Source organism: Abramis brama, assembly GCF_963993115.1.
Source record: "Abramis brama genome assembly, chromosome: 10".
In the NCBI taxonomy this organism is placed as follows: domain Eukaryota; kingdom Metazoa; phylum Chordata; class Actinopteri; order Cypriniformes; family Leuciscidae; genus Abramis; species Abramis brama.
In genome coordinates this window covers 21009923-21025778 of record NC_139972.1, presented here as the reverse complement: position 1 = coordinate 21025778, position 15856 = coordinate 21009923, and the positions used below count along the sequence as shown (strand labels likewise).

The following is a 15856-nucleotide window of genomic DNA, read 5'->3' as shown; positions in this document are numbered from 1 at the left end:
TAATTCAACCCATTTTTTCATATTTTGTTTCTATTCACAGTTTCATATTTATAATGTTTGCTAATTGCAAACTTTATTGCTGCGATTGTAATTTTTATGTAATTAATTCACATTTCCGGGTTTCCCAAAAGCGGAAGTCCTCATAGGTGGGTAAACTTATAGCGGTGAATGAGATACTACATTAAATATATTTTATTTTGTGTTCCCATTTGCTCAGATATCAAAAGAAAAACTCTACATTTGTGTTTTCACAACTTTCACAACAAAAAGAGTAAAAAAAAATAAAATAAAAATAGAGAGAAATTGATTACGACAGTCAAAAGAGAGAAAGATGTAAACTTTACCTTCACTTCCACAGCCACTGTATTTGAAACGCCCTCACAGGTGTTTACTAGTTTTTTTGTAATTTGATGCAAAGGTATAGTAATAAGTATAGTGTTGTAAATTAATGTTTAAATGCACATAATTTTTTTTTTTATGGAAATTATTTTTTAAAAAAACTTTAGGATTTACGATGCTGATGGTCCGCTTTGAACAATATGCTTTGCAGAGTAATAAGACTTTATAGTAAGTAATTGTCAGTGTATATTTATTGAATTAATTATACCCTTTTTTATGCTTTTCTCTGCCAGCTGTAGCAAATCAAATCGGTCAAATTCGTAAACTGTAAAAAAAAAAAAAAAAGGTCAAGTCCGACACTAAATGACTTTTATTTTGCAATTCCGCCTGTTTTGACGCTCACATCATCTGGAAGTGGAAGCTAATGTTAACGGAAGTAGATTGAGTAGTCGGTCTCCGTTGATCGACTGCACTTTACAAGCCACTTTTAGGGGCGCTGCACTTGCCAGAGGTAAAACAATGCGAATTTGTAAATGTCTTATGCATGGATTTATGTATGCTGGAGTGTGTCTGTATGTAATTTTCAACTGACTTTTTGTTTTACTGAACAAATAAAAAACGACTTGAGCATGGCTGCTGAATAGGGCACATATAGACACTTGGCGGCTTCTCTGGTGATATTGATACATTGTGATAGTCCACACACTCCTTTCAGATACATTGTTTACTGTAAACGCACTGCCAATGTATACAGACGTTTAGCTCTTGTGTTCATAGTGATGTGTTCTCACTAATACGCTTATGCAGGGATTTATATAGTCTGTGTTCATAAGAAGGTTTATGATGATGCCAACCTCTCCAAATAGTGTTTGATTTGAATGGGGTCGTGATCACGCATGCAATTACATTTGTAAAAAAAAAAGAAAGAATTTTTTTTTTTTGCCGCCATTGCATCATCTTATCTTGGTCTCTTCCCGTTTAGGTATAGGAGTTTCTTCAGCTCTCTACCTTTTGTTTTAGGACAGGCTTCCAGCCATGGTGAGGCTCAATATCATCATTCTATCATACAAGATGTTCATGAAATGTTTCTTGATCACCAAATCAGCATATTAGAATGATTCCTGAAGGATCATGTGACACTTGCCATCACAAGAATAACACACACACACACACACACACACACATATATATGAATTATGTTTGTATTATTATATGAATTGATTATATAATTATATTTGATGTTAAACATAATCAATAATATGCTAATTCCTGGACAAATTATTCCCAGTACCAGATCTGGTCTAAATATGTTGAACATGCCGACCCAGTGTTTTAACACTGTAACCGAAGAAAAACGTAATCACATTGTTGTTTCGTGTATTGGCTGCAGTTGTGTGACATCTCTCTCTTCCCTTTTGGTCAGTCTGCTGTGGTGGATCTAAAAACAAAGGAGGAGAAAGATGCTGAGCTAGACAAAAGGATTGAAGCTCTAAGGAAGAAGAATGAGGCTTTGGTCAAGAGATATCAGGTGAATTTGGATGCTGAAATTTAATAGTCTGCTGCAACTCTGCCAATCAGGGGTTTTTTTGTGTGTGTGTGTACTTATAATTATTTATTTTGACTTGAAGAATTGGCTGTGGTTGTTATTCATTGTACGTAACATTCAGCCCCTGAGATGCTCCGATTCAAAGCTTTTAACTTGATCAGATTTTATTAATTCATTTAGTTTACTTTTCTTTCTCTTGTTTCACCAGGAAATACAGGAAGATAAGAAAAAGGCTGAACAGGAGGGCATCGCTGTGACAACAACTCGCAAAGCCCGCCCTCATGAGCCTGAGTCGGAACGGAGAAAGATAGAGAAGGAGAACTTCTCAGTGACCGTCGACTTGGCTAAACCAGCTGGGGTAAAGACAGACGGCAGAATGATTTCATAGAATGATCATTTACAACAATGTGCCATGGTTAAATATATTACATTATCATTGATTCTGCAAAAAAAAAAAAAAAAAAAAAAACAGAATGTCTGCAGGATCAGATGCAATCTCTAGTGCATTTTGCCTAATTTTTTTATCTGATATAAACTCATGAGAAATACTGTATCAGAACTTCTGTTTATTTAGATGACCTGCTTCATTAACTGAATTGTAAAAAATAACTATATTGATACCGGTGTCAGTGCAATATTGTCAAATCAAGTCACCTTTATTTATATAGTGCTTTATATAGATTGTTTTCAAGCAGCTTTACAGTGATAACAGGAAAATAATGCTTTTTTGCATCGGCTCAGTGTTAAATCGGTTCCATTGTAAAGATCATCAATTATTAAATTAGTTTATTTCATCTATAAAGCAGTTCTGCAAAAATGTAATCGTCCAGCTCAGTTCAGTTCTCACACAACAGTGTCAGTACAGTCAGATCAATAATATTGTTGAATATTAAGTATTGTGAAAAAAAAATAACTAGTTCTTGGTGTGTGATATTGACAAAAAAGGTTTAAAAAAAAAGTGTAATTTAGATGTACTTAGATTGTTTAATACAGATCAGAGGAGGTGGTATGAATGCATTTACACTGCAGTTACATTTGCATAAATAAGACTATGATAATTTGCATATGTAAATATGAAATGATAAAAAAAAAACACTTAAATATACAAAGATTGAGTCATTTAATCAATCAGGTCATTTAAACAGCTGATTCATTGAATCACTGATTGACACTGATTCGTTCTAAAAAAGTGGATTTATTTTAGTTTTCGACATAGATGATACATATTGCGCACCCCTACAAAGAACTGTGATGTATCTTCACAGCCCTAAAGTCCATAGTTTGTCAGAGAGATGGCTATTTAAAACTAAAATATTAATATGGGAACTGGATACGTGAGTATGTATTGGATAAGTACCCATGTTTCTTAATTAAAGTTTGATTTTGCCTTCTAATGATTTGCATCCGCTTTAATAGTGAACAAGAGCCTGTAAAAGTTAATCGCCACTCCCATTCCTCACAGCTTTTAATTTCCCACCTGGGGAAGGCTGAGACAAGCTGTAGAGCATTTTAATCAATACCTGTAGAGTTTCAGTGGATCACAGATGGCCCATGCAGCTGTGATTGAGCCTCCTATCGTGGTCTGTGAAGGTCATGCCTTTCAATAACTGAAAAGTAAGAGATTTTTCTTAGAAAATAAACTTGTTAAACTAGAAATGGGAATCGCTGCCCTGTAAAAGAATCAGATTCACAGATATTGTTCATGGTAATATGTTATATGCTGTTTTGTAATTAAAAATAGTTGTATTAAATTGAAATAAATCAAAAATATAAATATTAGACTTAAAATTGTGAAAAATTTGAAATGGTGTCTTGGCAACTACCTGACTTAAGTTTAAGCACTTAAATAAATAAAAGTGAAATAAAAATAAATTGAAGATACTAATAAAAATGACAAAAGACATAATAAAAAATTACTAAAATTAGTTTAAATGAAATTATAAAAGCTAATTCAAAATATTGAGTAACCACTATAAGTTGTTAAAAATAATAAATACTATACTATAAAATTACTCTGCCTTATGAATGTAACAAAACAAAAAAAAACAGGTCATGAGTTTTTTACTCATGGACTAAAATCCACAAAAAACTTTACACTGGATAACACTTTCTAGGACAAGCGTGTGGTGAATGACAGGAAACCAGCTGGTAATCGTGGTGACCAGGGTCCAGAAGAAGAGTCTGGTTGGCCTCGCTCTGAGAGCCCCCCCAACAGAACCGGATCAGGCCGGCTGAGCAGAGGTGGCCACCGTGGGGGAAGAAGAGAGCCTCGTCCAAACAAAGGCGAACCGTGGCCAGAAAGGCAGCCTCAGGATGGTGAAGGTGGAGATGGTCCTCCCCGTCCTGAACACTCCTTTAGAGCAGGGCGGAGAGGAGGAAGAGGAGGAACGCAAGGAGGAGGACGAGGAGGAACGCAAGGAGGACCAGGCTCAGACAGGAAATCAAAGGTTACCATTGACATGTTCTAAATCATTTTGTGGTTGAGATATTGTAGAACATTTTTGTAATACATTCACTTACAAAGTCATTTGGAGGTGTGCAAAATGTACAGAAAGGAGAATGTAAGTCCCGTACTGCTGTTGCTTGCAAAATTCATTATTTATACACAGCGGTGCTTCTTCAAGCATATATTATAATGTTGTAAGAGGAAACATTGCTGTTTAAATAAATATAAGGAATTTTCCAGCACTGGCAGGAATAATTCTTTATGAATGTTCTTTTTGAATATTTTAGATCTTTGAAAACAGTAACAAAGATTTAGTATCTAGACAGAAGCATCGTAATCTACAAGCATTTTTTGATAGAGTTGATATCCCGTTGATATCCAATTTCTCCTCTTCAGGAGTGGGAGGAGAAAAGAAGACAGAACATAGAGAAGATGAATGAGGAGATGGAAAAGATTGCTGAATATGAGAGAGGTCAAAAGGTATGTTTCGATCAACCCAACTTTCTCCTAATAATGTAGAAGAAGCCATTATCTATTTGATATATTCACACACATTTATCTTTTGCAGGCTGAGGGAGAGAAGAACCCCATCAGGAACTTCCTTGATGACCCACGGCGCAGTGGGCCAATCCCAGACCTTGACCGCAAGGAGGGAAGCCGACGACATGTGCGCAACTGGGGTGGAGTTGACTTTGACAATGTGAAGACTGGTGCAGAGGTTGAGAGAGAATGGACGGTACTGAACATTTTAATTTCTTTGGTTTAGCTTAATACGCAAGACGCATACAATACCATTTAAAGGTTTGGGGTCAGTAAGACCCCATTAATACTTTTATTTAGCAAGGATGCATTAAACTAATCAAAAGTGACAGTTAAGACTGTTTGTACAACATTGCTACAAAAAGATATTTTGAACTTTGTCTCAAAACACAACTGTTTTCAACATTTATAATAATAAGAAATGTTTCTTGGGAACCAAATCGGCATATTAGAATAATTTTATAAAAATTACATTTTAAAATGTATACATTTAGAAAAAAGTTGTTTTTAATTGTAATAATATTACTGTTTTCACTGTATTTTTAAATCAAATTTAGCAAGCATAAGAAACTTCATTCAAAACATTTAAAAAATCTACCAACCTTGTTAACAGTAGTGTATAGAGACCAGAATATCAATTATACACCACCCAAAACATACCCTTAGCAACTGCATAGAAACACCCTGGCAACAACCTACAATACCGCAACATTATGAAGGGCCAGTCATTTTCTTCAGAAACTGTCTAACTGGGTTTTTTTTTTTTTTTTTTTTTTTGTCAAACTCCTTCTCTTTTTCAATCTCATAGCAGAATCGTAGGCCAAGTGGTAGAGGCTCAGTGGATATGACATTATCCATGACGGGTAGAGAAAGAGCTGAGTATCTCCGCTGGAAAAAGGAGCGAGAGCAGATTGATGAAGAACGGCTGGCTCGTCACCGTAACGCCACCGGCCAGTGGAAACGAGAGTGGGATGCGCAGAAAACCGATACAATGTGAGTGTCAAAGGCATAAATGCTGACTACTATGCTATAGAGTCATTGAACTCTTAAAGGGCCAGTTCACTCAAATTTTATTCCTGTCGTTTTACTCCTCTTCATTCTGTTCCAAACCCATATGTCTTGCTTTCTTCTGTTGAACACAAAAGAAGAAATTAATGCTGCACATTCACTATATGGTGAAAAGAGACCAGTACATTCTTTAACATTTCTCCTTTTTGTATTCATTCAGGTTTGGAATGATGTAAATGATGACAGAATTATTATTTTTTGGGGTGAATTATGCCTTTCATTTCAGCTGACAATTTTATTTCTGTCAGACTGTTAAAAGAGAGACAGAGAAAGACTCTGGATGGGAGTAATGCATGCTGACAGGGTGAGAATAAGACAGCCAGTGACCCTGGGGTGTTTTCACAGGTTCAAGGAAGACTCAGCTGTGGCAGGAGAGGGCACACAAGAACAAAGCAACAGGAGAGGTAAATCGCACACACACACACACACACACACAGAGTGACCACCTGACACCTGTTCTGCAAAAACCATGAATGTCACCCCATGTTTTTTGGAGTGTCTTATATTTTATACAGCCAATCAATAGTCTGTCATACATCAACAGTATAGAGTAGTTACATGTACACATTGATTACATTTTTGCTTTGTGAAACTTTTTGGCTGTTTGGTGATGTTCTGTGCTGTGGTCTCTCAGCAGCTAGGGGGCGCAATGCCCATGTACAGCAACGCAGTGGACCTTCAGGTCAGCTTAAGGCATGGGAGTGTGTGTGTGTGTGTGTGTCTTTACCCCACTTCACATTGGCCCTAGTCTGAGTGCAAGCAAACGGCTGTTCCTGCACTGATAGTTTCTAATTGCATTCCATTCCTTCATAATAAATTATAGTGGGTGGGTGTGTATCTGATTGGATTAACTATTGTCTCTGGATAGCTCATAATTGCTTTCTGCCAGTTGCATAGCCATCATTACAGACTTGCTTCCCGGTCATTTTGCTGAGCAGAAAACATGCACCCAGCCACTCCTTGTGTTCTTGACTTGATTGACCTTTTCTTCTTTAAAAACTCACAGTAAAAGCTGAGGTTATTCTGTCATATAATATCATTAACGTAAGTAGCAACACTGTAAATGAAGTGTTCATAAATTAACACTGTAACTGAAGTGTTTAATATTCTAGTTTTGACTAATGGAAACAAAACTAATGGTAATTTTAGTTTTGATTGTGGTAAATAAGTCTGTAACAGTTCCTCGTCTTAATTTTCCTTAAGCATTGCCAGTCACACTTGTATCTCAGGTGTTTGTGGATCCTAAAAATGCATTAAGATAACTCAAATTCACTTACAAAATTTAAGACCGCAAAATATCCTAAAAAGTATAATAAAAAAAAAACGTATGATTTGTGGAGGTCTTTAATTTGTGGACGGAAAGACAGGAGATGCTTCAGGTCTTAACAGTAAGGATTTGTTTGTTCTGCCTGCCTGATCAGGCCTGTAGTTTCCTGTGAGGTTTTTTTTTTTTTTTAATGGCCCCAACATTTTACACTTTTTATAGTTATATATTTTTTTACAGGTGTTATTAACACTTATTTAATATTTATTCTTACACTATTTAAACATTATTATACATTTTGTTTTGCCTTTTTTTATTATAAAATTGGTCTTAATTTTTTAACATTTGCAGTAAAAACTCTTAAATTTCTTTAACTTAAACACACTCTTAACAATTTGGAGATACCATGTAGGCTCTGGAGATGTTTAAAATGAGGCCATCTGCACAACACCTAAAATAAAATGTTGTATTAATTTTATATATGTGTGTGTGTGTGTGTGTGTGTGTGTGTGTGTGTGTATATATATATATATATATATATATATATATATATATATATATACACACCTTTGGAACCGGAGCTATTAATATGGTTACTTCAGTAAAACGTACATTCAGCAAAACAAATTGTTCAAAACAACTATATATTTTAACTTTAACCAGTTGGCTTATACTCAAGCTACGTTTCCCCTTCTGAGGCACAGTCTTCTAACCTGCATCACTCTTGCCCTAACATTGTCATTCTCACACTGTCTCCTGAATATTGACATTCAAAAGCTGTCACTCAAAACATACCAAAGTACCTCTTTTGCACTGAAGAAAGTCTTGCTGCTTCTGACATTTGCTGCTCGTTTGCTGATCTTGGTTTTAAGTTCTTCACAATCCCAGTATCTACCTCACAACATTCAAGTCAAGTCTCGTCACAGTGCTGTCAAATCAAGGGCACATTTGCATGTTTTTCTCATCCGTTCCCCTCCTCTTATCCTGAACAGTGATGCATAGAGCGGCATCCAGAATGACAGGTGGCCATCTGTTATTGTGTGCCCAGGGTCATCTCTCTCCACCACAGATTTCATATGCAGAATTGTTTTGCAAGGTCTTACTTAGCCCCATGACCCCCTTCAAGGATAAATATTGCTCTAATCTCTGTTATGCAGAAGACAGCAAGAGGCCACCCAAGGCACCAACCTTTGGCGAGTTCTTGGGCCAGGGCAAACCCAGACAGGGAGGCCGTGGACGAGGGATGGGCCGCGGTCAGGGCAAAAGCTACAGGTATGCAATGGTTCTCCTCATTGTGGAGAATTTTTTTTTTGGATGGCACTAGCATGTCCCGTCCTTCTCCCGGAGATCCACCATCCTGCAGAGTTCAGCTCCAATCCTAATTAAACACACCTAAACCAGCTAATCAAGGTATTCAGGATTACTAGAAAGTGTTCTGGGGCAAGTTGAAGCAAAACTCTGCAGAACATTGGGCATCCAGTAACAGGATTGGACACACCTGTCCAGTCCTAGATCATGCCCTAAACTGTGCAGTCCACACTCAAGTAGAAGTTCGTTGTAGAAAAGTACACATCAAGGAATATGCTCATTAACACAATTTTGAAACTTAAAATAAGTCAGACAATCTATTCCCTCATAAGCTTAATGAGCACACGAATGCAGTGACCGTCGCAAGTCTATAAGACACCAAGTGCCCCTCAAATCCACCATTTGGGACATGGCCATTAAAGGGCTTGTCCTTTTTTCTAGTAGCCACTAGGCTTTAGTTATGTGATCTAAACTATGGTCTAGTTTCCACCTGATATTAAGATGCATTTTCAGTGATCTGATCACAAGTGTCCAGCTGAGACTCCTTTCTCCATATGTGGTTACTGTGATCTGATCACGAAATGTTTTAGACCCTGTATTTAGCTTGACCACTTGTGATCGAATCACAAAAAATGCCTCTTCATTCCAGGTGGTAACAGGGCCTGTTATTTGCTACATGCAATTGCTATTTGGAGGCAGGCGGCATTGTGGGTAGAGAAATTATCGTTCTAGAGAGTATTTCCTGACTCAGCATTCATTGAGCAACACGATTCTTTCCTAAAGCATGCATGATAATCGGTGGGAAGGAGAAAATGAAGAGGAGAAAGGAAGAAAGGAGGAGCAAGAGAAGGAGACGGATGAAAAGGACAAAGGGAAAGAAAATGAGAGTGAGGACGTCACCCTCAAGGCTCCATTGTCAGACAAGGTGAGATGCCCGACAACGCTTAATAGGTATAGAGTATTATGGTACCAAGAGTTCTTTTGAATGAAAGTTGACTTTAATTTGTCTGTTTCATTTATTCCTGACCTTCTCCTGCTGTGCAGAAGAGTGATGGAGGCCTTGCTGAAGAGGATGAAGATGAGTGGGAGGATGCCAGTGATGGTGAAGAGGAAAATGCAGAAGAAGATGAAAAAGCAGATCACGAGGAATACTCGAAAGATGCTAAACCAACAGAAAAAAAACCTTCCTCTCCTGCACCCGCTACTCCCAGCCCAAAAGAGAAACGTACCCCAAGACCCAAAGTCCACATCCCTTCCCCGCAGGAGACGCTCAGTACACCAGAAGGGCCCAAACCCCTTAGCCCTTTCTCCCCACTGGACAGCCACCAGCCGGTGTCAGATTGGGGTGAAGAAATGGAGATGCTTTCTCCTAAGAGCAGTCTGGGCGAGAGCCCTCTGAGGCCCAGCAGCACTGAAAGCAGTCCAGCCCAACAAAAGAGCAACCAGGCCGAACATAACACGTCCACCACCCCCAGCCAGCCGGAAGAACCAGAAAGAAACGAAAGTACATCTACAGGTGAAATAATCATGGTCTTTATTTAGTACATCACAGTTTCTCTTTTTAGTGGTGCTTGTTAAGACAAAGCCTGGGGTATGTTTTGTTTTTCCACCTGCCATTACATCTCACACATGGTCAAGCATTCTAGTCTTTCAACTTAGACTCCATTGCCCATGAACTCTTACAGACGAGTACAGTTGTGTTCTCCTTCTAATCTTTCAGTCAAGTTGTACAATCGCTGGTACCTCCTCGCATATTCATTGTTGTTGGCTAGATCTTCATATTCCGTTATTTTTACTTCCATTTTCTGATCTACTTTGAGTAGTTCTTCCAAGCAACAGCCCAGCCATTAGTGTTACCCCCAGTGCAGTGCTTCTCAAACCTGTCCTGGGGACCCCCCCACCATTGCACATTGTATTTTGTATGTCTCCCTCATTTCAATTCAAGTTTTGCAGTCTTTACTAAAAAGCTGGTGAGTTGAATCAGGTGTGTTAGATGAGGGAGACATACAAAATGTGCTGTGCTGGGGGTCCTGCAGGACAGGTTGGAGAAGCATGGCTCGAGTAGACCCAGTGTTGTAGACAATTGCATGCATATGCTCGTGATTTGGGCTGAAAATGAAGCATACTTTAGGGTTCAAGTAACCACATGCATAGTAACACACTAAAAAGAACAACCACATAGCAAATCTCTAACTAACTAAAACTATTAAAAATTGTATTTGTTAATTAAAATAAAGCTAAAGCCCACTGATTGTCTTTAAAAAAAAAAAAAAAATGTTTTTTAGTATCGTCAGAATCTCTGTGATGTCTTAGAAGTGAAACTTGAGTGTCTTTTCACATTCAGTGGTGGGGTCAACTTCCTGTGAAACACAAGAGTCAGTACCTGCTGAATCTGCCGACTGTACCACCTCGAGCAGCCATGACACAGCAGATTCCGAAGTGCCGCCCACCCCAGACATCACCAACCAGAGCAGTATGTCAAAACATTTCATTAACACACAAAGTTCAAAATATGATTTCCTCCAAATGAAGAATTAATTGTAATATGCTATTTATCCTCTTGATGCAGAGGACAGTGACGTCCCTATTTTAGAGCCGGGTCAGAGTGAGTCTGAAACAAAGCCTGGGGAGGAAACGGCAGTGGATTCTTCAGAGCAACCGTCCTCAGGTGCTGTTCTTATTACCAGCTTTGAGACTGTGGCTTTTCGAAAGAAGTCCCTTACTTCAGCTGACTTCTAACAACTAATCAACGTCCTCCTTTTTTCAGTCTTTCTGGTCTCTCTGTGTCTCTCCCTGTTCACTACACTCATGTCTCCTTTATGTCCCATGTCCATCTGTCTCATGGCATGAGATGGTGTCTGCTATCGGGCTTGTCTCTATTGACTTTGACATATGAGAATGCAGCTCCTCAGGCTGACAGTCCTTCCCTCCTCTGGGACCGACTGCTTCTGTCTGCAACTTCACACTGGCTGTCATTTTCCACTGTGAACCTTGCACACCTCCTCTGGCACGACTAATATCCCACAATTACTGTGCTCCCGGATCCCCCTCATTGTCGTTCATGCACCTCTCCCTGGATGATGTGTTTGGATATGGGTTCTGGCTTTTTCCCTTTCCATGCATGCCACAAACTGCTTGAGCAAATAAACATTTTTATTTTATTCCATTTTTGCAAAAGCATTTATAAATGTGTGAGTGTGTGGACTGTAAATGGGAATGATCTATAACATCATCCCAACAGGATCCCGTTTGATTATCATTATGGGGGAAAGCTGTTTGGCATTTCTCCCAGAGCAGCTTGCAGAGATAAATTACACAGGGTAAACCAAATGTGGTTCCAGAGACTGTATGGCATTTTATTAGATTTTATGTCATTTTAATGTTTATCATGTGTGAATGTCTATCATGCCACACAGAATGAATGTACTAAGTTCACCAGTGTGCAAATCAGGGTACTTTTTACAAATAAAATCCATTCCTTATTCATATAGACTGTAAAATAATAAGTCCTCTGAAATGATCAAGGTTCCCTCAGCCTTGCTGAAACAGCCGTTTCATTTTAAAATGTTGCTTTTCAGGCATAGAAAATTAATTAAATCTTAAAAATCATGGTAATTTGTGAGTAATCTTCTAGTTTTCTAGTGCTCTAAGTTATTTAATCGGCTAGACTTTAGTCTTTTTACTCGCTTTTTACTCGCTTTGAATAACAGTTTTGACTCATTTGGGCCCACATTTTTTTTGTGTGTTAATTTTTATCTGACATGCACATAAATCCGCACCAGTAATCTCAATAAAATACGTCATTATTTTTAAAGATTACTCAAGTAATTGTAAACAACTGTAAACATTGAAATTCATTGCTCAAAAGGAATGGGAACCCAGGATCACACTCGATTCCTGGTTTTATAACAGCAAAAATGAAACAGGATTTTGAAAAAACACAATTTGAAATATTAATTATTCAATATATATTTGAAAAACACAAATATAAATCTTGCACAAAACAGTTTTGTTTTAATAAATCTAGCCAGAAATTCTGAAAGAAATGAAATTGGTGGCCTTTATTCTCATGAGTTTGTTTTTTTAAAAGTCTGAAATATGAATTCTCTTTTTAATTCCCTTTATAAGGTGTGGTCACATTCACCGTTACTCAGTGAATTTTCACAGTCATTTTAGCAGGAATCCACACAATCTGGAATTTCGCATTTTCTCACACAGATTTTACAATGGGTTTAAACTGGTCACGCAAATTTGCAGCATTGACAAACAGAAAGCTTCTTGGTTTAAAAGCTTTTGTGTGAGCGGTGCTTTATATCTTGCTAAACTATTGACAAAAGACAATGGAGTTTTTAATTTCGCTAATGTGGCCGTGCCTCTGTGTCTGTAGGATGTTTTACTTTTTACACAAGTGATGAATTTGTAGTTTATACTGTTGACATTTGGCATGATGCTGGAATGGCAAATAAATGTTGTGCTGCTTGTTACTGATTGTCTTTCCTTTTCCTTTGAGCCAATTTGATTTGAGGAACCACTCCTTAGTGTTTTGTGAATGTTTGATGTCATATCCTCTCCAATGCCACCGGCTCAACCCTGTCACTTGGGATCACTGTCCTTCTCCTCCTGCTTATTCTCATTACGTCATACCCGTTTACTAGCTGCTCATTAGCAACTAATGAGTGGATGTGATTTGTGGCCAATTCCCTCTTTCAGATTTCCATCAAATCAGCGCAAACGCTAATGGCTCAATAACAAGATTCTTGTATTTCCTGTAATTCAATTACTATGCAGCATTTAGCGTGTTTAAAAGGAGGAAAAGACAGAAAAACTGTTTTTTTTATTGCTAAAAAGCTTTTATGAGGAAACTGTAGGCAACTTTCAGATCAGAGCGGTAATTAAATTTTGTCTTTTAGTTTTACATTAGGAGGCACTATAATGAAACGATACACTTACATTTTTGCTCTTTTTGTCAACCAAACCAACTGAAATGCTGGTTTAGCATTTTCTTATTATTATTAGATCACTTATACTGGGTGTTTTCATGTTAATCTTTTCATCCTGACTACTTTTATGTATGTCAACAGGCTGAGGACTAAAATGCAGTAGGTGAACTCAGGCGTCCACAGACTGAGAGAGGAGGTAAGCAGAGGAAAGACGAGACGTCAGGTGTAATGGACGACTGTTGACTGTAAATTTAAGGGGTCGAGGGAAGCGTCTTTGGATCCCTGCCAACGCTTCATCCAAATATTCCTCATTGGTTGGGACTCTATGCTGCTGTCGAGTTGTGTTGCTGCTCTTTTCTCACGTTTACCTTGATTAAACAGTAAAGCATGTCACTCAAACCGCAAGATTACATTTTTATGACGGAGCGGTGTAAGTGCCTGTTCCCCAATGTAGTTTTATCCAAAATTTGGCACAACAGCACTCAAGATACATAATATCTGAGTTCAGATTTACATTTGAGGGTCGATAAGGAACATAGTGTATTTATTGCTGAGAGGGGCATGCTTGATTTTTTTGATTTTTTTTTTAATCCCTTTGTAAACTAGGGCATTACTTTTTTCTTTTCTTTTTTTGTTTTTGTCAGGGCTACTTTTGAAACTATTACATAAAGATGAAATTTTCAAATTACATTTTAATTTTATTTTCACTGAGGATGAGCTGTAGATTTTAAGTTTACTATTAACAACTGGTGCCCTAGACATTATGTGCACACTTACCAAAGAAAAAATCATGGTAAATTGTAGGGTTTGAATGAGGAAAATTAACAATTGGGGCATCAGATAATGTGTTCCTCATTGCTATCAAATCTAATATTAGTTTGATCATTTTTAGTGGTTTGTTTATTCATCATTTTTAGTGGTTTGTTTATTCATCATGTTTGTTTAGTAATCATATGCATTTATCACAGGTGTATTTGTGTGTTCCTGAATTTAAATGAATTGAGCAGGAACTTTTAAACTGACAGACATTCCAATGTTTTGTGCAAGTGCTTGCTTCTCTCTTCACATGTGAGTTGTATATCCCTGTTTTTCAATTGAGCTCATGGAGCAGAAAGAATCATGACATTTGTGATTGTATCGTACCTGCTGCATCTCCCTGCAGACGAAATGTCTTCCTGTTTGGGGTAATTATATATATATATAATTTGGTTTGCCTCTTGTAGGAGGTTTGGTTTGGCTTTTCAAATGTGCATGTAGCATGATACTGAAGTGTTTGTAGGATTTTCCTTCTAAGTTTTCTTCTAAGACTACATGCAATCTATTTTTTTTATTATTGTTTTAGTTTACTGGAGATATTGTTTGGTTGCTTTATCGCCATATTATAATGTGTGAACAGTAAGCAAGCAGTGCAAATGTTTCTGTACTTTGTAAGCTGTCATATCAAATAAATGACATCTTTGCCTTATGTATTAATTCAAATTTGGCTCAAGATGTTGTCTTCAGTCATTTTTTCAGTTGCACATTATTTTACACTCCTGTTCCCCATGTACTGTACATACTATGTACTTATTATAGTTATCAATAACTGGGTAATAACTAGGTACTACTAACCTGAACCTACCCCTAAACCTAGCCTTAAAGGAATAGTTCACTTCAAAATGAAAATTCTGTCATGATTTACTCACTCAAGTTGTTTCAAACCTGTATGAATTTCTTTCTTCTGCTGAACACAAAGGAAGATATTTTGAAAATATCTTCTTGAAACAACTTGAGGGTGAGTAAATGATGATAGAATTTTATTTTTTAAGTGAAATATTCCTTTAACCTATGTAGTTACTTTATAGGCCTATTAACCAGTACTTTCTACATGTTGCCTACTGTAAAATAAAGCACAACCATTTTTTCAAAAAAATATTGTTTTATGTTATTGGATTGTTGTAAGCAAATGTGATGGTTAGCCCCTTTACCCTATAACACACAAGATAATTGCCTTTTGTTAATAAAATAATAAAAAGATTTGAAAGTAACAATTTTATTATTACCATATATAAGGTAAATTACAGTTAACTGTTTTTTCACTGGATTTTGAAATCATTTATTCATTAAAATGAATGAATATCCTTTTTCCAGTGTAGTTATTGAAAATAATTAAATCAGTCAGCATTTGAATGTGGGCTAGTAGCCTGCCTTTAATCACTTTTATTTACAAAAATAATATTTACAAGTCATGTTGTATATTGTACCTTTTGGATAATTAAAGGTGCTTTAAGCGATGTCACGCATTTTTTAGGCCAAAACATTTTTTGTCACATACAGCAAACATCTCCTCACTATCCGCTAGCTGCCTGTCCCCTGAACACACTGTAAAAAAAACGTGATCTCTGTAGACAGCCCAGGCTCCACAA

At 37.2% G+C, this 15856-nt stretch overlaps 1 protein-coding gene across 2 annotated transcripts; it reads left to right on the top strand.

Moving 5' to 3' along the window:
- The first annotated feature begins 740 nt into the window (after positions 1-740).
- On the top strand, positions 741-14934 carry ccdc9 (coiled-coil domain containing 9). Of its 2 annotated transcripts, none has more exons than XM_084125751.1 (15): positions 741-850; positions 1322-1377; positions 1763-1867; positions 2094-2243; positions 4000-4332; positions 4728-4811; positions 4900-5067; positions 5680-5864; positions 6285-6343; positions 8361-8475; positions 9295-9436; positions 9556-10027; positions 10856-10984; positions 11081-11179; positions 13593-14934. In XM_084125751.1, the coding sequence occupies exons 2-15, from the start codon at positions 1375-1377 to the stop codon at positions 13595-13597; spliced, it is 2049 nt and encodes a 682-aa protein (XP_083981877.1). In that variant the 5' UTR covers positions 741-850; positions 1322-1374; the 3' UTR covers positions 13598-14934. The 2 variants fall into 2 exon arrangements, with proteins under 2 accessions (XP_083981877.1, XP_083981878.1); XM_084125752.1 differs by having other exon boundaries at positions 753-850; positions 5683-5864.
- Positions 14935-15856: the final 922 nt, after the last annotated feature.

Bases quoted from the DNA above. Each gene is read 5' to 3' on its own strand.
- ccdc9 (XM_084125751.1), top strand. The intron at 5,865-6,284 runs GTGAGTGTCAAA...GTGTTTTCACAG, and splicing joins GCGCAGAAAACCGATACAAT to GTTCAAGGAAGACTCAGCTG. The intron at 8,476-9,294 runs GTATGCAATGGT...TCTTTCCTAAAG, and splicing joins GGTCAGGGCAAAAGCTACAG to CATGCATGATAATCGGTGGG.